Source organism: Mytilus californianus, unplaced genomic scaffold, assembly GCF_021869535.1.
Source record: "Mytilus californianus isolate M0D057914Y unplaced genomic scaffold, xbMytCali1.0.p SCAF_3, whole genome shotgun sequence".
NCBI classification, from domain to species: Eukaryota; Metazoa; Mollusca; class Bivalvia; order Mytilida; family Mytilidae; genus Mytilus; species Mytilus californianus.
This window is the reverse complement of record NW_026262679.1, coordinates 117391278-117416894: the sequence shown is the minus strand read 5'-3', so window position 1 is coordinate 117416894 and position 25617 is coordinate 117391278. Positions and strand designations below refer to the sequence as shown.

The 25617-nt window shown below is 34.2% G+C and overlaps 2 protein-coding genes across 5 annotated transcripts in view; one reads left to right on the top strand and one right to left on the bottom strand.

The window, feature by feature from the left end:
- LOC127735930 (uncharacterized) overlaps positions 1 to 25617 on the top strand; it is a 502702-nt gene that overhangs the window by 100700 nt on the left and 376385 nt on the right. The gene's annotated exons all lie outside the window — the stretch shown is intronic.
- LOC127735926 (crystal protein-like) lies at positions 4954 to 17526 on the bottom strand. Its single transcript, XM_052246370.1, has 4 exons — positions 17412 to 17526; positions 16994 to 17183; positions 6679 to 6797; positions 4954 to 6006 (listed from the first exon to the last, which is right to left on the bottom strand). The coding sequence occupies exons 1-4, from the start codon at positions 17466 to 17468 to the stop codon at positions 5017 to 5019; spliced, it is 1356 nt and encodes a 451-aa protein (XP_052102330.1). The 5' UTR covers positions 17469 to 17526; the 3' UTR covers positions 4954 to 5016.

The window sequence follows — 25617 nt, the reverse complement described above, 5'->3', positions numbered from 1 at the left end:
ACCAACATTCATTTCACAAAATGGAGAAATAGTGACAGGAAAATATGATCTAGCAAAACCAGTACTAGTAGTCTGTATCATACATACTTTGGGTATATCTGCATTTTCTTTATCTGGTACCTGTAAAACACTTCTAGAAAAATCAATATTAATCTTATTCTCATGTAAAAAATCCCAACCAACTATAAAAGAATGATGTATCCCATCTATGATATAAACATGATAATTAAAAACAGAACCTTTAAATGAAATAGGTAGATTAACTTTTCCTAGCACTTGTAACCTATGTTCACTTACACCTTTAATTGATGTAATATCTGATTTAGACAGTTTGTCAGAAAGGACTAACTTGCTATAAAAATCAAAGCTACAGCAATTGATTTCTGCATCAGTATCAATCAATGCATGTGTTTTTCTGCCATTGATATCAACAATTGAAGTATTTGTCTGCATTGGTTATACCAAATTTACCTCTGCAAAAGAATTTCTACCTCTGTACCTATCCTTTGACAAATGCCTAGGGATAGGCGCGAATCCCTAAAAGTGAGGAGGGTTTTGACCAGATGTTTGTTATCTTCTGCATTTACGACCATAATTCCCTATCTTATTATATTGATAACATAATTTATTTCTTGCTGGGCAATTAGAACCACAAAACATACCACTATCTGGACATGATCCGTCAACTGCCTCATGTTGTTGCTGTTGCTGTTGATAAGGATTCTGTACTGTCGTTGACATGGACTGGCTGTATTGTTGTCCGTTATACACTTGATAATTTTGTGGACTGTAGTGTTGCTGAGGTACAAAGGCAGGTTGTTGTTGAATCACAGTTCCTTGTTGGTTGTTATGTCTTGGATTGTTGTACCGGATTTTGTTTTGTGGAGGCCGATTTGGTCTTGTCCATATCGAAGTATGGAGTCTTCTAATTTCTTCTAAAGGACTTTGCATTTTGGTTTCTAATATAGCTGCAATTGTGTCGGCAGTAATGGAGGATGCTGGTGCTAGTTGCTCTAATTTTTCTGCGTTTTCTGCAATTTCTCTTAATTGGTCTAATGTTGTAGGCTTTGGGAAAGTGTTATGGACTGTTTTCCCTATCTCCCCTCTAAAACCTTGTATGGCAATCCCTATTTTTATATTATCTGGAATGTCGTGTCCTATACTTTTTTCTTGTAAACGTGCCATGAATTCATCCACTCTTTCATTTTGGCCTTGCTTTAATTGTAGGATATTAACATCAAATAACCCTTGCGATTTTTCGAACCTTTTAAAAATTCATCCTTTCTGTGCTAATGAATTTTGTATAGTTTCAGTAAGTGTGGCAAACCATTGTTTTGGTATACCATCTACCATGAAAAAAAAGAAATGAATTGCACTGTAGTCTTTAGTTTTCTATGTTGTGTCATCTGTACTATTATTTGTCTGTTTGTCTTTTTATTTTTGGCCATGGCGTTGTCAGTTTGTTTTCGATCTGTGAGTTTGACTGTCCCTCTGGTATCTTTCGTCCCTCTTTTGCTGTTCATTCATTTTTTGTATGAGTGTCCATCGGATAAAATATCCCCACCATTGTGCTGCAGATGATTTTCTATCATAACCGTTTAAATTTATCCCTGACGGCATATTGACACTTACTTCTCTTATAACTTGTACTACGGCCGGTGTTGATGGTGTTGACGCAGTTGAATGAATGGATGCTGTTGTTGTGGTCACAGTTGTTAAAGTAAAATTATGAATTGCCAAAGACAAAATTTTAATATAACATAGTGAATAAGATTATAACACAACCTTGACTGCTGTACCCCTATTTTTGACATTTTTACCTATTATGTCTGTTTGTTTTGTTCACACATTGTTGTCAAAATAATGAAATTTTATGCGATTGTCATACAAGTGAGAGGTTTAGCTAGCTATAAAACCAGGTTTAATCCACCATTTTCTACATAAGGAAATGCCTGTACCAAGTCAGGAATATTCCAGTTGTTTTCCACTCGTTTGATGTGTTTGAGCTTTTGATTTTGTCATTTTATAAGGGACTTTCCGATTTGAATTTTCCTTGGAGTTCGGTATTTTTGTTATTTTACTTTTTTAAATATTTTATCTATAAATTCGAAATGGTAGGAATAGCCAGAAAAAAAACAATTGCAATACACAAATTTTGTAAATCTAAGGTTGCAACTCGCTCAGTCGCTTGCAAAGAATGGTTTAGACTGTTCTGTTCAAATGCGTTTTCTGCTTTCAAATGTTTTCATATTTCCTTTCCAAAGTTTCGTTCTAGGTCATACATAATTATGACCTATTCATTCTAAGGTTGAATTATATTATGTGTGCTTGTTCGTTTTATCGCTTTCTTTCAGTTTGTTGAAATTGTTTAACAGGCCACCGAATACTTTGTTCTGTTCATACATTATTTCATCTCATAAAATTACTGTTTTTCTTAAGCCCACAGGAGTGTTGTTCAGGATTAACAGTTTAACTTATGATGAATACTTTTATTATAATATAGGGTGGATATCCAATAGTAGAAGAAGAAGAAGAAGAAGGAAATTTCCTGTCCTGGTCCTGCAACCCCAACTTAAATCAAAGGTCGTCCCCTAATATATATCTTTACGTGCTCCGTAATTTTCTAAATGATTGCTATTTGTATCCATTTCTTTGTTATATAGATACAATCTATGATTTATTGATTTGTATACGTAGTTGTGTTCTTCAATGCATAGATGTAATGGCGTGGTCGACATGGTTCAATGCATAGATGTAATGGCGTGGTCGACATGGTTCAATGCACAGATGTAATGGCATGGTCAACATGGTTCAATGCATAGATGTAGCTAAGAACGCCACGAGGAGCCATCTTTAACTTGAGGTGTGGTGAGAGTTTTGCTCGTATTATAGGACTCACAGTGACTTTGAGACGAAGAAAAGCGATATAATAGCCGTTCCTTTGCTTTTGAACTTTTTATTGGCGTATAATGATTTTGTGTCATGAATTTACACATCACAGTTTTACTTTTCCTATGCGTGTGTCATTAATTAATAAACTAAGCACTTCTTTCAATTTTCTTGTGTGTGTAGTAATAAACTCTTTCTTTTCAACTGCTAAGATAACACATATCTTACGCATTGAAATTTGCATCTTATCTTTTTCTTTTGTAAATACTTCGCTTGCTTATTTGTATTATAAATATTTATTCAACGTTTATTGTTTTATTCTGTAATTCTATACTGACATTTGATTGATTTACTTCATTCACAAGACTAGGACTGCAAAAAGCACACTGAAAAACAAAATATGAGGTAAACATGCAGTAATTTGAAATTCGCTCATAACTTGAATGGAGGTAGGCAAAGAAGCAAATATCTATATAAAGGGACTTACTTTAAATAAATCTAACTTAAACAGCAGTATTTGTCCTTTTCTAGATTTAGACATTTCAAATTCTAAAGGGAAACTCCATACTAAAATTTACGACAAAAGAGATGATTTTTCATTCCATATTGTTAATTTTCCTTTTTTAGACGGCGATGTTCCTTTGGCTCCATCATATGGAGTTTATATATCCAAACTCGTATTCTGTGTTATATCTCGTCTCACTATTTTTAATATGTTCCACCTTTGATAAGTATTTAGTATGACGATAAATTTTCACTTCTGTACTCGTACTATGAACAACAAATTTATTTATTTTGTAAAAAAAATTTCCGAAATCCTAAAAACAAAATGATGATATTTAAATTTACCTGTGTACGTTGTTTTATCAAACGCCATTCTGACCAAGGTTAGAGTTGTATTTTTGACATTGTTTTACATGTCCTTCTTTTTTTATTAATATTATATTTATATTGTGTCATAGATCAAATTTATTCGTTTAGTGTATGTTTACTTGTGTTTGCTAATATGTCTTTTTGATCGAGTTAAGCCATTTCAATTGATATTTTATATTGTGTCTTTCTATGTTGCAATGTTACACTACTGTTTCAGGTTAGGGTGAAGGTTGGCGTCTGTTAAAACGTTTAAACCCGCTGCATTTGTTTGCATCTGTCCTAAGTTAGGAGCCTGTTGTTCAGTGGTTTTGTTTGTTGATGTGGTTCATAAGTGTTTCTCGTTTTTTTATATAGATTAGACCGTTGGTTTTCCTGTTTGAATTATTTTACACTTGTCATTTTGGGGCCCTTTATAGCTTGCTGTTTGGTGTGCGCCAAGACTCCGTGTTGAAGGCCGTACTTTGACCTATAATTGTTAACTTTTTACACATTGTGACTTGGATGGAGAGTTGTCTCATTGGCACTCATACCACATCTTCTTATTGCTATATAATATATGAATATCGCATTAGATTATTTGTTATAGTTTTCTCTTTATTTTTATTGTAAAAACGCGTCTTGCTTGAAAATGAAGTCCATCATTGAATACATTTATCCCCACATGTTTATATGCTTACTGTCTCAAATCGGAAACCTAGTTAATGTTGCTGCTTAGACCTGTCATGGTTACCCATTAATGAAATTAGTGTTCATGTCAGATCATTGATTGGTTTTTTTTTTCACATTCACTTGTAGTCTTTTGTTTTATTGGCCCAAGATTATTTAAAGTTGGGACAAATTATATAGACATTAGTCTATTGTTGCAGACAGTATGTTGACTAGCATTTATTGCACTTAAAAGCAACTAACATAAAAAAAAAAAACTCACAAGATTTTTAAAACTTGACATATATTATAGACACTAGTCTATTGTTGTAGACAGTATGTTGACTCTCATTTTGTGGTCCAACTTAAAACAACAAACACAATAAACTCCCGTAAAATCCTGCAGTGACACCAGATGCTTCGAAAGGATAACTATATATCTTGCAAGGAGCGATTTACTTTTTTTTATTTAGATAGAGGCTAACGAAGCAGTGTTTCTCAAACATTACCTATAAAGATATAAGCATAAGTATACTGATTGTCGATTGTTTATTTGATTACTATAAATAAATAGGTGTATATTGCATTAAAACTAAATACATATCAGCATCAAGCCCTGAAGTTATTACTACCAAACATATTACAAATCCTTCCCCTGTAATCAGTTTGGATTGAAGACTGAGGGTGCCCTATACCAAGAACTGCTCGAATAACTGGCGGCATACCTGTATATTGGTACCAATTAAACATTCCCGGTTCGGTCGTGTCTAAATTGCCGTTAGGATTATTCAGCTTAGCAAAATTAGTCCAATAAATTAAGATTTCGTCTGACAGTTGCATGTCAGGCATTGTAAAATTATATCCTAAATCCTTAATATTCTGGAATAAATAGGCAAGTTCTGAACCATGACACGCACTGATCGCGCAATGTGGAGAATTTCCACTTCCGGCTAAAAAATCCATATTCCGACCAAAAGCGTAAACCCACGTATTATTTATACGAGTCATGTCAGAAGCAAAGCTTCTTGCAGGACACGTATAAACAAAATCTGTGATAAACTGAGTTAACTCTCGCCTAGTATCGCCATTTGATCGTGGAGTGTATAAGGTATACGATAGTCTAGCTTGAGTGGGATTAAGTGTTGCTAGAATAGTGCGAAAAGCGACACTATTTAATGGCTCGAGATAGGTTTTAAAGACTATGTCGGCACCATCTGCTGTTGTTGTCCCTATGAGAAGGGGTATATCATGTACTCGGCCAAACCGGAAGCCAGCTTGAATATCACCTGCGACATCGTTTCCATCTACATGTGGACCCCATGGCCGTAATCGTTGTAACACGGTTCCAGAAGGTAAACTCGTTTTAACTTGAGCATCTAAAATATCCCATGGTGATTTTTTTCGTAAACATTCTATATCTGAACAACCTGCTTTTGTTGAGAAATTCTGTCCTTGTAACCTGGCTTGGTCTACAGTCTTAAGACGTAAACTAAAAGGTAGACTTTGAAGGATTGCATTTCGAAAGAGTCCTAAAGATTTTGGTGATGTCATATGTATTGCGACAGAAACTGCACCAGCGCCATGGCCAAAGAGAGTAACCTAAAATGATAAAACAGTAGAGTTCTGGTTGATTGTCGTCAGTTGTAACTCATTGATACAGAAGGCAGAATTATATGAATCAGGAGATCAATGAAATAACATAGTGACAATATAGTACTAGTAACCAATAGATGTGTTGGCTCGCTTGGTAACTCACCGATACAACAAAATTTTTAAAATTTTTGAAAATTGTAACTGATTGGAAATGTACTTAAAGTAAGAGGGACAAGCTGAAAAAATAAAAAGATAAAAACTAAAGGTTGAAACTATCGAACGACTTGAAAATCAGCATACATTGCTTTTCATTATCCTAATTATCTATGCAATTTCCTCGTCGATCAACATTTTTTTTCTTATTTGCCATTTCATTATTATACGTAGAAACTGTTGTCATTTATGTAAACTACTTTACACACTTTGCATATTAATGCAAACAATTTTGAATGCTGACATTTTTAACTTACTGACGCAATTATCCGACGACTACCACGTGCACGTGTGTATGTTTTTAACACTTTTTAGTGGTGTTGGTGTTAGTTTTTGTACTTTGAAAAAAGAACTGTTGATATTATCTATTTCTTTAATTTTAAATAAACCATAGTTTTTATTTTTGGCGAACAATTTGTGTTTGTTCCTTTTGTTGTTTCAACCTTTGTTTAAGAGATAACATACATTTCTTCTATCGCCTCCGAATCTGCCTATATTGTTTTGTACCCACTGTAACGCCAGTCTCTGGTCTGTTATACCGTAGTTGCCCGTCACTTCCTCCGTAACTAGAAATCCTAATACTCCTTTAAAAAGTAAAAATCATAATTTATTTTCAACTAGAAATCCTGACACTTCTTTAAAACAGAAATATGCCTAATATAGAATCGATTCCTCTGTAATTATAAGTCTGAATGACATTTCGCCTGTAACTAGAAATAAAAATGTAAATTCCTCTGCAACTATAAATCCGAATACTTCTTAACGATAAAGATATACAATTGTGATCAACGACTCTCCATAAACTATAGTACATATGGTAAATAAACAGTACAATACACTCTTTGTATTGAGTGCTTTAATCCATGACAGTACGTCAAGATAGGTCGAAGATATCAAAGGGACATTCAAAATCATAAGACGAAATAAACTGACAACGCCATTGGAAAAAATAAAAAGATCAAAAGACAAACAATAGTACACAAAACACAACATAGAAAACTAAAGACTGAGCAACACGAACCCCCACCAAAAACCCAGGGTGATCTCGAGTGCTCCGGAAGGGTAAGCAGATCCTGCTCTACATGTGGCACCGTCGTGGGTGAATATAACAGTACACCAAATAGATAAAAATAGAGAGCGTCGGGGAGACGGATACATATAAACATAAACCGTATCAAAAACTTTGGTTATCTTCCTTTGAACAACAAATGTTGTCATATACCATATGCGTGTAGCATTATACATACATTGTAATTGGTCCCCGATGCGTTGTCAGACATACAACTTTAATAGTTTATAATAAGCAATATAAATTTACACTATAAAATTGGAGGAGAACACTCAAAGAAACTATGCAAAAGGGATTTAATCACTGACAGGCCATGAATGGCATTCGTGAAATAATACAGTAATCACTGACAGACCATGAATGGCATTCGTGAAATAATACAGTTATCACTGACAGGCCATGAATGGCATTCGTGAAATAATACAGTAATCACTGACAGACCATGAATGGCATTCGTGAAATAATACAGTTATCACTGACAGGCCATGAATGGCATTCGTGAAATAATACAGTAATCACTGACAGACCATGAATGGCATTCGTGAAATAATACAGTCATCACTGACAGGCCATGAATGGCATTCGTGAAATAATACAGTAATCACTGAAAGGCTATGAATGGCATTCGTGAAATAAAATATACAAAGGATACCAGGGATTACAAAACTATTGGACAACGGTGCAGCATGTTACAACAGGCCACATCAACCGCCAACACCCGACTCTTCAGGTTACAACAGGCCACATCAACCGCCTACACCCGACTCTTCATGTTACAACAGGCATCATCAACCGCCAACACCCGACTCTTCAGGTTACAACAGGCCACATCAACCGCCAACACCCGACTCTTCATGGTTACAACAGGCCACATCAACCGCCTACACCCGACTCTTCATGTTACAACAGGCATCATCAACCGCCAACACCCGACTCTTCATGTTACAACAGGCCACATCAACCGCCTACACCCGACTCTTCATGGTTACAACAGGCCACCTCAACCGCCAACACCCGACTCTTCAGGTTACAACAGGCCACCTCAACCGCCAACACCCGACTCTTCAGGTTACAACAGACCACATCAACCGCCAACACCCGACTCTTCATCGTTACAACAGGCATCATCAACCGCCAACACCCGACTCTTCAGGCTACAACAGGCCACATCCAGGGCCGTAACTACATTGAGGCAAATGAGGCAAATGCCTCATGTTGGAAATTAAAAAAAAAATAAGTTGACACAAATGCTTGTCTTCACGGTGAGTGTCTTGCAAGAAGCAAGTTGTGTTCACCCTCTGACATCGCCCCTGTTTTTTCGGGATCCATGTTTCACATTTATTTTTAGTTTTCAGTGTTGATTGTTTGTCGTTATGTGTCTAATATCTGTTCCCAAGGTTGTCTTTTGTTCATTGGTTGCCTTTCTTTATGACTATTCTCCTAGTGTTGAATTACATTTGTAAATTAGTCATTTTGTTTTAAACTTGAGATTTATTATAATTCAGGACCTTTTGTCTAATTTTAAAAACTACTTTAAATTGTAAAAATATTTGAAATTAGCTCTCGCTTTTTTGTTCTATGTTCTATGTCGGCGTTAAGCGAACACCAATCAATCGACCTTGATGACTATGGCTTCAGTTGTCTAATATTCCTTGTTGTGAACGTTCATTCTCTGCTTTGCGTAGATTTAAGACTTGGGAAAGATCTGCAATGACCCGTGAACGGTGATGTGTGGTTTGGCAATGTTACATGCCCACCGATGTCCAGATAGTGTTTAAGAAAATGTTTTGAGAAGATACGATGCTACCGGAAATAGAAAAAATTGTCGTGTTTTCATGGAAAATTAAACTATATATTAAAGATTACAAAACTGGCTCTCTTTTCTGTAAATAAAACTAAAAAGCTGACATGGGTTAAATTTAGACAACCCAATCTCCCGGAATCAAATCATTTAAAAAGAAAATAATGTATTGTCATATGATCTTTTACATTGAAAGGCTAAACTTGCTTTAAGCCGTGTTCAGGCCCTAAAATTGAAAATAAAGGGATATGGAGTAAATGTGCATGGGACAAAATCGCACACAATACATAAAAAATACGAATTATCAATGAACAGGGCTTTTATTCCTGTTCTTCATCATGACAGTCGCTGGAGGGTCTTCAACAACGAACGAATCATTCATACCCTACAACAAGGTCTAGATGGCCCTAGCGTCGACTTAAGCGGTAATTAAAGTATTGTACTGTGAATAAATCTTAAAGTCACAAAAATATTACACCAAAGTCTTGACCTTATACAAGACCAGAACAGACAGATCCGGCATTAATCAGCCGGTATACATATTAAAACTGCACAAAAATGTAGCAATGAGGTCTAAGAACAGTTTCCCTTGTTGTAGGGTATGAATGATTCGTTCGTTGTTGAAGACCCTCCAGCGACTGTCATGATGAAGAACAGGAATAAAAGCCCTGTTCATTGATAATTCGTATTTTTTTATGTATTGTGTGCGATTTTGTCCCATGCACATTTACTCCATATCCCTTTATTTTCAATTTTAGGGCCTGAACACGGCTTAAAGCAAGTTTAGCCTTGCAATGTAAAAGATCATATGACAATACATTATTTTCTTTTTAAATGATTTGATTCCGGGAGATTGGGTTGTCTAAATTTAATCCATGTCAGCTTTTTAGTTTTATTTGCAGAAAAGAGAGCCAGTTTTGTATTCTTTAATATAAAGTTTAATTTTCCATGAAAACACGACAATTTTTTCTATTTCCGGTAGCATCGTATCTTCTCAAAACATTTTCTCAAACACTATCTGGACATCGGTGGGCATGTAACATTGCCAAACCACACATCACCGTTCACGGGTCATTGTAGATATTTCCCAAGTCTTAAATCTACGCAAAGCAGAGAATGAACGTTCACAACAAGGAATATTAGACAACTGAAGCCATAGTCATCAAGGTCGATTGATTGGTGTTCGCTTAACGCCGACATAGAACATAGAACAAAAAAGCGAGAGCTAATTTCAAATATTTTTACAATTTAAAGTAGTTTTTAAAATTAGACAAAAGGTCCTGAATTATAATAAATCTCAAGTTTAAAAGTTTAAAACAAAATGACTAATTTACAAATGTAATTCAACACTAGGAGAATAGTCATAAAGAAAAGCAACCAATGAACAAAAGACAACCTTGGGAACAGATATTAGACACATAACGACAAACAATCAACACTGAAAACTAAAAATAAATGTGAAACATGGATCCCGAAAAAACAGGGGCGATGTCAGAGGGTGAACACAACTTGCTTCTTGCAAGACACTCACCGTGAAACAATTTGATATGAAGACAAGCATTTGTGTCAACTTATTTTTTTTTTTAATTTCCAACATGAGGCATTTGCCTCATTTGCCTTAATGTAGTTACGGTCCTGTGAAATATCATGGTACAGCTACAGAAAGCACAAGCAAATCCACCGTATTGCCTTTCTAAACTATGTGTCGTTAAATCAAAACACACAGTAAATCAGTTCCAGTCAGATACGGCTGTACTTCAACAAGACAATCCGGGAATCATCTTCAACTATCAGAAATTGTCTTTTCTGTTTTACCTGAAAGATGGTAGTTTGGAAAGACAGATCAAAAAGAAAACAATTTGCATTTCCTGTGTACCTTATAAGAATGAAGGAAATACTCATAACCTTTGCTCAGGAAGAATGAAATGAAACCTTTTAACTTCCCGTTTCACTATAAAGATGATGTCCTCTCACTAAATAATTGAATGTTTTTTACTATGTTGATCACATCTATTCCATCAAACATCGGGTCAACAGATACAGTCAATGCTGTCTCATATCTATACTTACATCTAGAAATTAATACTGAGGGTCGGTCGTGAACAAAACTTTACGAAAAAATATGATTTCAGCTTCCAATTGTGAATTTTCCATGTCTACAACATTCCAGCAGCGCCTGCATATGGACTATATCTCCCAGTAGATACGATGTTTAGAGTCTGAGTTTCCTATCATGATTTCCTTGTTGCTAACAAGAAAGGTATTGCCCCAAGGATTCCTAACGGTCAAATTGAAATCGTCCCTTTTGAAGTTTTACGGCGGAAGTAATGAGTTTGTTGGTGGTTATGGAATAAAAACAACAGTAGTATACCGCTGTTCGAAACTTATAAATCGATAGAGACAAAAACAAATCCGGGTTACAAACTAAAACTGAGGGAAACGCATCAAATATAAGAGGAGAACAACGACACAACAAAAACACAACATTAAAATGTAACACACACAGAAACGAACTATAATATAACAATGGCCATTTTCCTGACTTGGTACAGGATATTTTAAGAAAAAAATGGTGGGTTGAACCTGGTTTTGTGGCATGCCAAACCTCCCGCTTAAATGGCAACGTCAAACACAACACCAAAACGACAACATCACATGACAGGACCACAATACAAATAAATGGGAGAACATATACATTGTAGGACAAAGAAACTGGAATATCTGTGTCACAAATGACCACGGATACGTTCATTCTCCCGTCCACTTTTTCTCGCTTGTTACATCCCCGAACACCGAATTTGTACTTGCCATGAACAACATGACGGGGTCACATGAAGAGCAGCATATGCTTACTCCCAAGAAGCACCTGGTGTCATCCTCAGATTTGTTGTGGTTCGTGTTGCTCAGTCTTTATTTTTTATGCTGTGGAGAATATACTGCTCGTCGTTTTTCGTTAATGTCATGATTCTGTCGGTCTCTCATCGACTTATGAGTTTTGATTCCCTCTTTGGTATCTTCTGTCTCTCTTTTTGCATTTTTTTTTCTCACAGACTGAGTACTAAAATGTTGATAATTCTAAAATCATTGATACATCCAACAGAACTTGAAACTATTGTAATATTTATCACTGTATAATGAGTTAATTCTTCTTTTGATCAATCTGGAAAAAGAAACATTTGCAAAAACGAAGACAAACTTCATCTCTCTGGGATTGATTTGTCTGACATAGAGAACAAGAAATTAAAACAAATTGCAAATCCTGTGTCTCATATAACATAATTAAAGAAATACTCCATAACTTTTGCAATTTTTGTTTATTCTCAAACACCTGGTTATCAAATGTTGATTATTCTGTAATAAAAATAACACGGAAAGACCCAAAAGGTTGAAACTATTACAATATGTATCATTGCATCATAAGTCTATTATAGATAATTGACAGAAATTTACAATGGTTGCTCCTTCCAACTAGACTTCAAAAACAATTTTTTTAAAGTTTTCCCATTCACTGCAATTAACCTGCCATTATTGTAACTTTTACTGCTTGATATTTTTGCTTTCTTTGTAAAACATCTATGACATGTAATGTTTTTTTCATAAGTGTAAAAGCCATTAAATAAAATCTAAAGGATATACTTGTCTGTAGTTGTAAATCCGTAATTTAATGGTTTTTTTTCACTTTATTATTCTTCCGTTTTTAAGTGCTACGGTTTATATCCCTTTCATTGTTCTTTGTTTCACAGTTGTATATCATTAAAGAAAAGGGCGTGTCAAAGTAATACTCGCACAGATCGTATTATCTAGCTTTCTTAGAATTGAATTTCCACATTAGAACACTTATTCTTGTTCTAGAGGTGTGACAGTGTATCTTTCATGTAATGACATTTTCAAATCAGTAGTCTCATACCTCTTTATTCTACAGTTGTCACAAAATGTCTCTGCGACAATTGTATATCTCAACATCTTCACCCTCACATATCTCTGCAAATGTATGTGTATATCTCTCATACCATTTTATATCCACATCAAGACTCACACTCCTCGTTGTTCTATAGATGTCGCAATGTATTTCCCATGTCTTTTTTGCATTTCTTCACACCTCTTTGTTCTGCATATTTCACAGCATTACTCTTATGTAATTGTACCTCACACCTTTTTGTTCTTATTGCATATTTGGCACAATTTTTCGGAGTTTTATGAATTTAATATCGGTTTTCAGTATTGCTCTTCATTCCTCGTCTTTGGTTTGGCCTTCCAACTGTTTTCTGACGAAAAAAGCGCCACTGATGAGTCTGATGTAGACGAAGCGCGCGTCTGACGTAACAAACATAAGCCTGGTATCTTTGATTAGTTTTTTACAACCACTGGGTCGAAATCACTGCTGGTGGACGTTTCGTTTCAGAGGGTATCACCAGCCTAGTAGTCAGCACGTTTGTGTTGTGTCATTTTCTGTAATTTACTGTTCATAAAATGTTGAATCACTCGAAATACTAAGGTTGATCTACCTATGATTACATTGCATTAACCATATTTGGCACACATTTTCGGAATTTTTGTTTTTGTTACTCTTCAACCTCTTATTTGATTTGGCCTTCCAGCTGTTTTAAATTGTCTTAACTCGTGCGCCATTGACGAGTCGTATGTAGAAGAAACGCGTCGTATAGCGTTATAGATTATAAGCCTGGTATCTTTGATGATTTGTTTTTCTATAGATGTCATACTATTTCTCTCATGTAGTTCTATGTTCTACAACGGTGTATCTCTCTATATAATTGTTTTTCCACATCAGGACTCTCACATCTCTTATCTATACATATTGTCTGCTCTATGGTCGGGTTGTTGTCTCTTTGACACGTTCCCCATTTCCATTCTCTATTTTATTATATGTGGCAATGCATCTTTCATGTTATTGTATTTCAACAAAAGCACTCTAACATTCTTTTTTTTCTATACTAGTATATACTGCAGTGTGTCATCTATGTAAATTGTATTTTCACACCAGGAGTCTTTGTCTCTTTGTTCTACAGACATAACAGTGTGTGTCTCATTTAATTGTATTTCCACATACGAACTCTAATAACTCTTTGTTCTACAGATGTCGCAGTGTATATCTCATGTGAATGAATTTCCACATTGTAACCTCCTTATTCTACAGATGTCATTGTATATCTATTGTTATCGTATCTCCACATCTTGACTCTCACAACTCTTTGTTCTGCAGATGTCATCTTTCATGTATTTGTATTTCGCCATGTGAACTCTCACACCTCTTTGTTCTGCAGATGTCATCTTTCATGTACTAGTATTTGTATTTCGCCATGAAAACTCTCACATCTCTTTGTTCTACAGATGTAAGAGAGTATCTCTCGTGTAATTATCTAAGTATCTAGGACTGTGATAACCTAGTCGTCCGATCTGTAATTTATCCGATTGTGTCCTATATTTTACATGTGTTGATTAAACCCAAACGGGTTTCCACATCCATTCTGCCGTTGATGTAATAATATTTCCAGTCGAATGAGTCGTTGCTTTGAGTTTGGAAGTATAAATTTCCAACGTAATGGCCATTTGTCCCGTTACTTTTAGCTCTGTTGACGTATATCTTAAATAACGTTACATTTTCTCGCAACCAGAAATGACTTTTGTTTCATATGACAAGTCTAACAATGTCAAAACAAAGAAATGTCTTGCAAGTGATAACTATTTCGATTCTGGCTAGGGCTATGGTGGCATGTTTACATGTCTTGTTTCTTGTCTCTCCGCCTTTGATTGGGCTGTGGTTGCATGTTCACCAAAGACAAAGTCACCATATATTATACAGGTCTTGTTTTTTGTCTCTTTGTCTTTGATTGGGCTGTGGTGGTATGTTCACCAAAGACAAAGTCACCATGTATTACAGGTTTTGTTTTTTGTCTCTTTGCCTTTGATTTGGCTGTGGTGGCATGTTCACCAAAGACAAATTCACCATGTATAACATACCTTATTTCTTGTCTCTCTGTCTTTGATTGGGCTATGGTGACCTGTTCTAGTGAACGTGCCTACAGTGTGTGCAAGACTTTTATATTCATATGATACAAGGACCTACACCTCACACGTCAGGAAACAGATTGATTACTTCCTTGAACTTATTTTGGCTTAACATGGTTTGATTCTGAATTCTTAATTGACCTACATACGTGGGATTCTATGGAATGAGTATGTTGACCAGTTTCAGTGTTTGATTGGGCATTTGATCCCAAGTACGGTCAACATAGTGTTCAATAAAGACTCAATCCTATCCTTGCAAAATATAGCATTTCAATATTTCTTAATATGTACTTAACGTTATCATAATTACAAAAAAATACAATTTCGTGTAATGTATGACCCAAAAATTTGATAACAACAAATATGAATAAGATATATTAATTAGCAATGTGTTACATTTTGATTGATATATGATTAATTGTATTGTAAAATGTTACCTATTTACCTGAACAATTGTACTGTGAACAATTTTTTTTTTTGTAATTTATCACGAATTCTTTAGATTTTATACCATTGTGTTATTTAACAGTTATGTTAAATAGGAATGAAGGAAGATGAGCGGTACATGTTAAACAGACAGCAAGCCAACACAATATGATAGGTGTGCAATATCATTAAAATTAGATCCTTTAATTGCTCCCGTTCTGATATGTCGAGCATCTTACCAGAACGGAAGCAATTAAAGGATTTAATTTTGATTAGATTGATAAGTTTGATTCCACTCTCTAAGGTTCGGGGAGGTTTGCGAGGTCGGAAACATGTTTAACTGCTGCTGTTTAACTCGGCGACATTCTAAATGTGTCTGTTCCAAGTTATGATCATGTAATTCTGTTGTTGTAGTTGTGGTTGGTCTTTCTATCATAATTGTTTTTCGATTATTGTTTTGTACATAAATCAGGCCATGTCGTTGGTTTACTCGTTTGAAATATTTTGTCATGTCGGGCCTTTTGTAGCTTTCTATACGGTATGGGTTTTGTTCATTGCTGAAGATCGTACGGTTACTTATCTATAATAGTACTTTTTAGACAATAGACAAAATCTCTAAATTTAGTCAAAATTCGTCATTTAAGTGCAATAACTCTTTACAAATTAAATCACAAAAACTCATTAGGGAGACATCTGATAATTTGGGTGAAAATAATAAGTTGACAGAGCTTGACATTTTGATCATTATCTACATGCCAGATTTCTCTATTAATTAAAGTTTTCAAGATATAAGACAATTGATGCATTTCACCTCCCTTTTTATGTTCTATTTTTGTCCATTACGTCCATTTTTATTGACTTACCGAAACACAAACTTTATACTAGATATCCTACGAATCATTCAGGCCAAGTTTGGTTGAAATTTGTAGAGAAGTTTCAAATGAGAAGACCTTTGGAAAAGTTTACGACAAAAACCGTACACCGGACAACGACGGACCCCAGAGTGATTGCAAAAGCTCAAATACTAGTAGCTTTTTAGACAGGGTGATCCACAGGGACTCGGTTAGCAGATTAAAATTTTGTTAAACAATGTTTTTTTATTTTTTTTTTTATTATTTCCTGTCTATTTGTATTATTACTTTATTAACGTATTTGACGTTGACATCACTATTTCTTTGTTTTCTAGCAATGTGCAGTTTACTATCCATATCCCTATACTGAAAAATCCTAGGGTCAAATACGTTAATAAAGTAATACAAATAGACAGGAAATAATTAAAAAAAAAATTAAAAAACATTGTTTAACAAAATTTTAATCTGCTAACCGAGTCCCTGTGGGTGATCGAGCTAAAATGTCTTCTGTCACTCTGAATGCAGATGTGTTAGATATTGTTTTCTGCTGATACCAAATGTTTTGAAATGCAACAGAATACATTATAGAAATAATATATTACTAACCTAATCTGTAATTAAACGTTACCAATATAACATCTCCTTTATTGACAAAATATTCCCCATTAAATGCAGGAGCACCACCAGACATGGACTGAAAATCTCCACCATGTATAAATACCATCACCGTCTTTCTATTTCCTTGTCTGGTATTCAACGGCACAAATACATTCACAAAATGACAGTTTTCCGACATCTGAAGAAAAAATGTGAGTGATTCTTCAGAAAATGTGTAATGTAAAAGATAAGCAGGTCGTGTAACTTTTGATTATGTACTGTGTCAGACATTTAATTTTGTTATATGTTCATGTGTTTCATTGGTGCTGTTCGTGTTTAAGTGTATATTCTGTGTTTGTTTTTGCTTTTTAATTATTTGTTGACGTAAAACATACAATCTTTAAGATCGGGTGTGACCAATACTAACATTTTCTTGGCACATCCCAGGAGGATCTAATCTACCACATGGTGGCTGTAGACACATCGGTCGTGGTTTGGTGGCATTTAGAACTCCGCCCCACGGAATAGGGTGTATAGCATGCGCCCATCTACAAGAGAAAATAATATCATCAAATTAAGGTGGTACATTACACTACAGGGATATAACTCTTTAAAAATCAGCTGAACGTTTTAATCACGTTTTATTGGAATTATTTAGCTTCTCAATGAACAAAATTAGTGTTTGTCAAACTGCTATTTATCCAATAAAGTGTGTGGTTCAAGTTTTTTGAATTTTTTATATTTTTGTTAAAGGGTCAAAGTAAATATTTTGTCAAAATTTTATGAAAATTAAACGAGCCAAATCAATTTTAGTCAAGGTGTTTGGTACCACCTTAATATTAACTCGGGTAAAATATACTTATTTTTATTAAATAAGCATATACTTTTAATCCTCATCGTGAGTTCAGTAAAAATGAATCTGTTTACATTTGAATAAGAAATGTTACTCATACTCAATGTCATTTAGATTGCAATTTAAATGCATTCTTTCCTTTCGGGATATATATGACTATACAGTTGTATCGCCTCTTCGCTATAAAAAATGTGTATGAGTATGTTTCCGGAATTTTACAAGTAATAATGGATATAGGTTTTTTAATTTGTAGCTTGAATATTTCAGTTTCAGTAATTTTTTGTATTTCCGAAATTCTCAAATAGTAGACAATTCTTGGTATCTCATGTTCGTAATATTATTCGTTAGATATCTGACTTAGGAATATGTTATACCATTGTTTGTAAGATAACTCTTGGTTCATAATGTACGTTTAAGTTGTATCCTTATGTTCGACAACGAGTTTTATGTTAATTAAAGTGTAATGTAATGTTGCTTGTTTGTTTTGTCTAGTCAAGAATTGGCCTGTTGAAAACGGAATATTTTACTTAGGACATGATAAAAATAAAGATTGATTTAATTCGTTCATAAATAAACTCAAAAAATATAATTGAAAATACAAATCATTTGGATATGCCTAACATAGATGCATGGTATCATGTGCCATGGAGAGATTTTAATATGAAATGTTCAATTTTAACACAGCCTTTGTGATCTATTTATATTTATTTAATATTGCCCCTTTATGATACATTATTATCTGGTATCGTTCATGATCCTATCGAAAAGTAAAAATACCGTGATATGTCACGTTCGGTAATGTCATAAAAGAGGAAAAAAGAACCAGATTATGGTTATGACAATGAACCCCGAGAAAAATATATTCCATCAGCAGGATCGACAGGAACCGCAACAACAACAAAAAAGCAGGATCGGCAGGAACCGCAAAAAAAAAAAAACAGGATCGACTGAAACCCGGAGCAACAAACAAAAAATACAACACAAAACTCTGATCTAATAGTACATTCAGTCAATGAACGCTGCTTTAAAAATAAATAATCCATGTTCCTAGAATCACTTGACTGGAATTAATTTTGCGTGTCAAACTAAAATGAAATAAGGTCACCATGGCTGAGACCGAAGTTCAAAGCATTGAAAGAACAGTGATAAAATTCAACACATTTATTTTCATATATGGTGAAAGTGGTGAATTTTCTCTCAACTAAAATTTGGTATTCGGAGAAAAACTTCGCAATCTTTTCCATTATATCCTAAAACTGTTTTTCCATATATAGATAAGGAAATGGCAAAAGATGTCGGTTAAGTTGATTAATTCAATGTTGTTGGAAAAAATGCAACATGTGAAACCTGTACTTTGAAAATTGCGAGATATAAAATTGACAAAACTTGGTTCAGATGTGATCAAAAGAATATATCCATCAAACAAAATTTTAATCGATACGAATGGCATTCTTTATTTGTGTGGTGATAAAGATAGTCAGTATAACATTATTTTTTTTTAAACGTGGAAGTGATAAACCAGTGCACTCTGTCATCGACGATTGTTGTTCTCTACATGTTTCTGTGTGGGTTTTGCAAAATTATGCTTATAACCCAAACCGTCCCCTCCATATATTTTGTATTTACAAGTCATCGTTATAAAATGTCTTGTCGTTACATAGTGTGTAAATAATTTACAAATAATTTACATTTGACATTGTTAGATTAAAGTATTTCTATTATTCTTTAATAGTGTGCTTTATCCTGTCCTGACCAGTTTGGTATATATGTATGTTCGACAAACCAGCCAAACCACGCTGTTGACGTGAATTTTCCATAAAGTGCTGGTATTTATATAAGAATCAGGAAGGTGTTGCCACATGAGGGGTGTTAGATTTGGCTCATTCTCAGTTTTTGCATGTAATTAGATATGTCATTTAATTGAATATCAATCCATTTTAAAACATGTGATGTGCCACCCTCCATGTTATTCTTGCATGAATACATCAGTACAATGTACTTATTAGAGACACAGATTCCATTAATTTACCCATTTGATTATGATATTTATCAAACTTCATAGCTAAATTTTCAAATTTAATTATTCAATGTTTACCAAAGGAATAGATTACTTTAGCTTTATTTTGTAAAACCTTTCGGAATTTTTGTTCCTCAATGCTCTTAAACTGCGTACTGTATTTGGCCTTTCTAACTTTTTATTCGAGCGTCACTGATGAGTCGTTTGTAGACGAAACGCGCGTCTGACGTACACAATTTAATCCTGGTATCTATGATGAGTTTATTGGATATAGTAATATTAATATATATATATTTGTTTTGATTTTTAAAATACAATGATGCTTCGAAGGACGTTTGTAATGAGTATATGAAAACATGAATTTGGGGGTTGTTTGGTTGTCGACCACCACACGACTGTTGTTTCTGTTTGCAATTCAGTGGTTGTCGTTGGTTGCTGTCTGCCATATTTGTTTTTGGTTAATTGTTTTGTCATATATCAGGCCGCTGTTTGAATTGTTTCACGTGTTGTCATGTTGGGCATTTAACGCTGATAATCGGGTATGGATTGGTTCTATGTTCAAGTCTCGTGATTGCTTTTATAATATACGTCATTTTGTACTCTGTTCAAGATAGTCATCTAATTGACAATCAAACCATATTTCCTATATTGTCCGCATCTTTGTCCTTTGTTCTTTACGGTTTGTTATCTCATTAGCATCCTATATTTTTATTCTCTTTCTTTCATATATGTTCCAAGTCAGGAGCCTCTGGCCTTTGTTAGTCTTGTATGTTTTTTTAATTTTAGATCATTTATATGTTTTGGAGCTTAGTGTGACGTCCATTCTTACTGAACTAATACACATATTTGTTTAGGGGCCAGTTGAAGCCCGCCTCCGGGTGCGGGATTTTCTCGCTGTGTTGAAGACCCATTGGTGGCCTTCGGCTGTTTTCTGCTCATTTTCTGGTCGGGTTGTTGTCTCTTTGACACATTCCCCATTTCCATTCCCAATTTTATACTTATTGACACTAAAAGCAGATCCCTTTCATGGTTATATCATGAGCTAATTGATATTTACTTAATAATTTTATAATAAAGCTTTGTATCCAAAGCAATCTGATTAGAGTACAGATCTTGTGATCAAGCTAGTATCAAGCTTTGCTTACAAGGAAAGACAGTTGAATGTGATATGGAGTGTTTTCGGATCCCTGTATGCAAAGCTTGGACACAGGATTGTATTTTAATCAGATCGTTTTGGATGTTTTATGTTTTAATCTTAAGGTAGTGATGTTATTATCATGTCAAATGTGTATACCTCCTGCTCTTTCTTTTTCTTTTTTTAATATCTGAATTAAACCAAGATTTAGCGGTAAGAAAACTAACAAAAATAATAACACATGGCACGTAAAAGAAAACAACAGTGTAGCAGAATATGCAGAATACTCGGAAACTTTCAAATTTTTAAATGAGTCTAAAACAATCTTACCGTCTAGGTTGTTGTGCATATGGAATTCCGTAAAAAGAGATCGCATCATTCGATCGTACTCCCCGTACCCATCCGTATTGTGTCTGGACATAAACTGCACAGGAAAACTGAACAAAAATAATACAAAATATAACAATTTCCATTATACACACTAATTTGTTCATCGACGTATCCTTGCGCCCTCCAGCGATAGTTTGAGGTTATTAGATTTGTATAACAAACATTTTCTAATTTTACAAGATTTTTAAAGATCAAATATACGTGATGTGTCATTTTATTTATAATTTTTAACCAGTGAAAATAAGTCATTTAGTACGATAAAGAAAACATTCAAATCAATTATTCATTTGTTTTAAGATAATCTCCTCTTCAAGGGCATAATTATAAAAAAAGTAAAAAGTTCTCTAAAACTATATAACCTAATTTTGTTAAAAAGGCTTGAAATGATAAAACAAAACATTCCAAAGTTGAGAACAAGTTAAGAACATATCTTAAATTTAAAAACATTTTCAAATTAAAAAATATGTAAGTTGTGTTAATGAAAATGAAAGAAGGTTGTTAACTAAATTTAGAGTAAGCTCCACAGGCACGTGTCTGAAAATAAATTTCCTATATACCTTAATATGACACAAACCAGAACTTTGACCAGTCTAAAGCCGTTGAAACCTTCTATTATGGTGCACCAGTAGAGAGTAAGGAGTATTACATAAAATAATATTAGATCAGCTTTAACAACAGGGATGAAAAGGGATTTCCCTGACAAACATATCATTGTTAAAGTTTTTAGGTATTTAAGATGACCCGACGATCGCCATATTTAAAACCAATATTAACCATCCAAAACACGAAAAACTCATAAAATATATCTATCGTACTTTTCAGAAAATTAATAAGATTACTTGTGAGATAGTCGCTTCGGTTCTCTTTTAATCTATAAATCTGAAGTTAACTATTGCAAACCCGACTGGACTTAAGGTGAAATCTGATGCGTGCCGAGAATAAAAGCAAAGCAGATTATGATTACATTTGCCAGGCGCCTCATCTTATACATTTCAGGCTATGCGAGATTTCTTTTCATTTCCTTCGGCAAATATCTTAACGTCATTACACAGCATTCAACAACGGCATAGCGCTCGGGTATATCGTACTCGTTACAGAAAGAATTACTGCGTTCAAAATCCTTTCCTAGGTAAATTTTCATCAAGAAAGCCCATAGCACGAATTTTTTTAACTGCTTGGTTATAAGAGTGTCTAAACACGTCTATCTAAAGTTAAATATCGAATCGTAGGTTCTATGAAAGTGTTTGAAAATATACCAGAAGAAACTTTTTTTCCTACTACATGTAGGCATTTTGTAGCATCAATGAATACATGGGGGTAACACTATATTCTGTCTTCTCCATTAGCTACATTAAAAGAATTTGTATTCTGTGTATTTTTATGTGGGTGGTACTATTTGTTAGTTTCCTGTTATGTAAACACTTTTACCAATAAACATCATCAATCAAAACTTGTCTCGTTTGAATATTAGTTATTTTGTTTGTGAAGTTAGTATTTTTACCACATAATGTGCATAATTATATCACTATTAAATAATAAAGTGATAACAACTCGGTCTTTTTGAGTGCGTTCAAATTTATCTATTTGTTTTCTTATGGATATCGATCTATCATTATCCATGGGGAAAACAATGCTACAAAATAAAAATAGTCGAATAGATCACGACCTGGTTTATAAATTTAGATATGATTTTTTTTATTTTTAATTATCTCTTTTTTTATTCACTTTTATTACACATTCAATGGTCGCTCTGGGGGATATAAGATCGTCATTGATTCCATTGACAATTATATTCTTTCTCAAAAATAATTTGCTGCACATGTACATGTATTCACTATTTGATTCAGTCTATATAAAATATAGTTTTCCAACTTTAGAAATTGTCAATCTCCTTGGTACAGTGTTTATTTATAAATGAACAATATGATTATTGTGTTTAAAATTTTCCCCTCTACATTTGCCTTATTCTTGGAAATTCAGACACAATCATTTCAAAATATTCCTTCTTGGTGGTCGGACGGATCAACCCCGCATACTCAGTGTCAAATATATACATTAGCACAATGCTAAAAAACAACTCGAAGAAAAACAAGTAAAAAAACAAGTCATAGTAATAGCTCTGAATGTTTTCAAATTATTTTGTGTGTGTGTGTGACCTTTGAATATAATTATACTGAAATCTGACACCGTCCGTTAAAATTATATTTGAAATCAAATATTTAAATGAAAATTGATACGAAAAGAATAAAAGAATCCGATAAATTCTGGATATGGAATCTATGCATTTATGAAATGAAATGAGTCCGCGGATATTCTTGAATTCTTAATAAGGAAATACTTCTCATTTTAATTTGAATTATTTATGTTTGTGGAATAACAATCATGGTAGCAGGAACAAGATTGGAATTACAAATGCTAAAAGCTAATTTGAAGCATTAAAACCAACGCAAGGCTTAACTGAATAATCGATAGTCTCTGTGTCTTATTTAGAATGTTTGCGAACTTGGCGATAAGCGGTACTTTTTAGCGAACAGGGTGACTTGTTAGAATTTTTCCGAAGTTGGCAAAGTTGGCGAATAGGATTGACTTGTTAGAATGTTGGCGAACAGGGTTACTTGCTAGAATGTTTCCGAATTTGGTGAACAGGGGTTCTTATAAGAATGTTTCCAAAGATGTCGAACTTGGCGAGCAGGGGTCCTATTCAGAATGTTGGCAATACAGGGAGTTGATTGGCGATATCATCCATGCAGGCTTATTTGTAGACATCATCATGCTAATCTTTTTTGTTATTTGAATTTTCTCTATATCTGTTATAGTTTTTTAAGATCATAGGCAAAAAACGAAGAAAAAAATTGTAAAATTCGTCATTTACGGGCAATAATTCCTAAAAGAAGTCGTCCGACAGTTTTGATGTAAATGGACAGTAAGTAGATAGATTCTGAACATTTCCGCCGCCTGACAATCTATAACGGTTTTCAAGTTAATAGACAAAACTAGCATTTTACACATATGTTCTTTTTTTAACCATGTCGGCCATGTCGGTTATCAGGCGGGGTAAACGGACAAAATTTTAATCAATATACCCCTAGGCGGAGTGGGGACAAGTTTGATTCCAATTGGCTCAATAGTTTCAAAGGAGAAAGTTTTGTAAAAATTAACGGACGCCGACGGACGCGAAGTGATGAAAATAGCTCACTTAGCCCTTTCGACCAGGTGAATTAAAAAGGACTTTAAACAGAATAGTCAAAATCATCCAAATTCACATTTTGCTTGATAACCTTAGTTGTAGTACAATTACATGATTAATTAACTGAAAAAAATACAATCAAAATGTACGAGGGTGTGGATAGGGGTTTACAGAATAGAGAATAATGGGCAAAAAATATAAAGAAGAGAAAAATGGACCAAAAAAAAAAAGAATAGAGAATAATGAGGTGCTAAAATATAAAGAATAGAGAATAATGGGCAAAAAGAATAAACAATACAGAAAAATTGCCTAAAAATAAAGAATACAGTAATGAAGGACCCCCATCCAGACCCTTGTGTATCATTTGAATACAGAAGTGCCAATACTGGGTGGATTGTACCGCGTGGGACTGACAGTAAACCAAAAGCGCCTTTACAAAACCATCAAAATGTATCAATTGAATAAAGAAGTGCCAATACTGGGTGGATTGTACCGCGTGGGACTGACAGTCAACCAAAAGTGCCTTTACAAAATCATCAAAATGTATCAATTGAATACAGAAGTGCCAATACTGGGTGGATTGTACCGTGTGGGACTGACAGTCAACCAAACGCGCCTTTACAAAATCATCAAAATGTATCAATTGAATACAGAAGTGCCAATACTGGGTGGATTGTACCGTGTGGGACTGACAGTCAACCAAAAGCGCCTTTACAAAATCATCAAAATGTATCAATTGAATACAGAAGTGCCAATACTGGGTGGATTGTACCGTGTGGGACTGACAGTCAACCAAAAGCGCCTTCACAAAATCATGTTTGATTATGATCATCAAGTTTATTAAAGTCAATAAAATGTAATCATCTCTTCTATCCTTCATGTTCATTAGTCAATAAAATGTAATCATCTCTTCTATCCTTCATGTTCATTTGTCAATAAAATGAGCAATTTTAACATTGATCAGCACGTCTTTGTATTGACTGTCCGTGCGTGTTTATTTCATGTACATTACTACAGATAGGTCAATCATCAAAGAGATTTTAGACAAGTT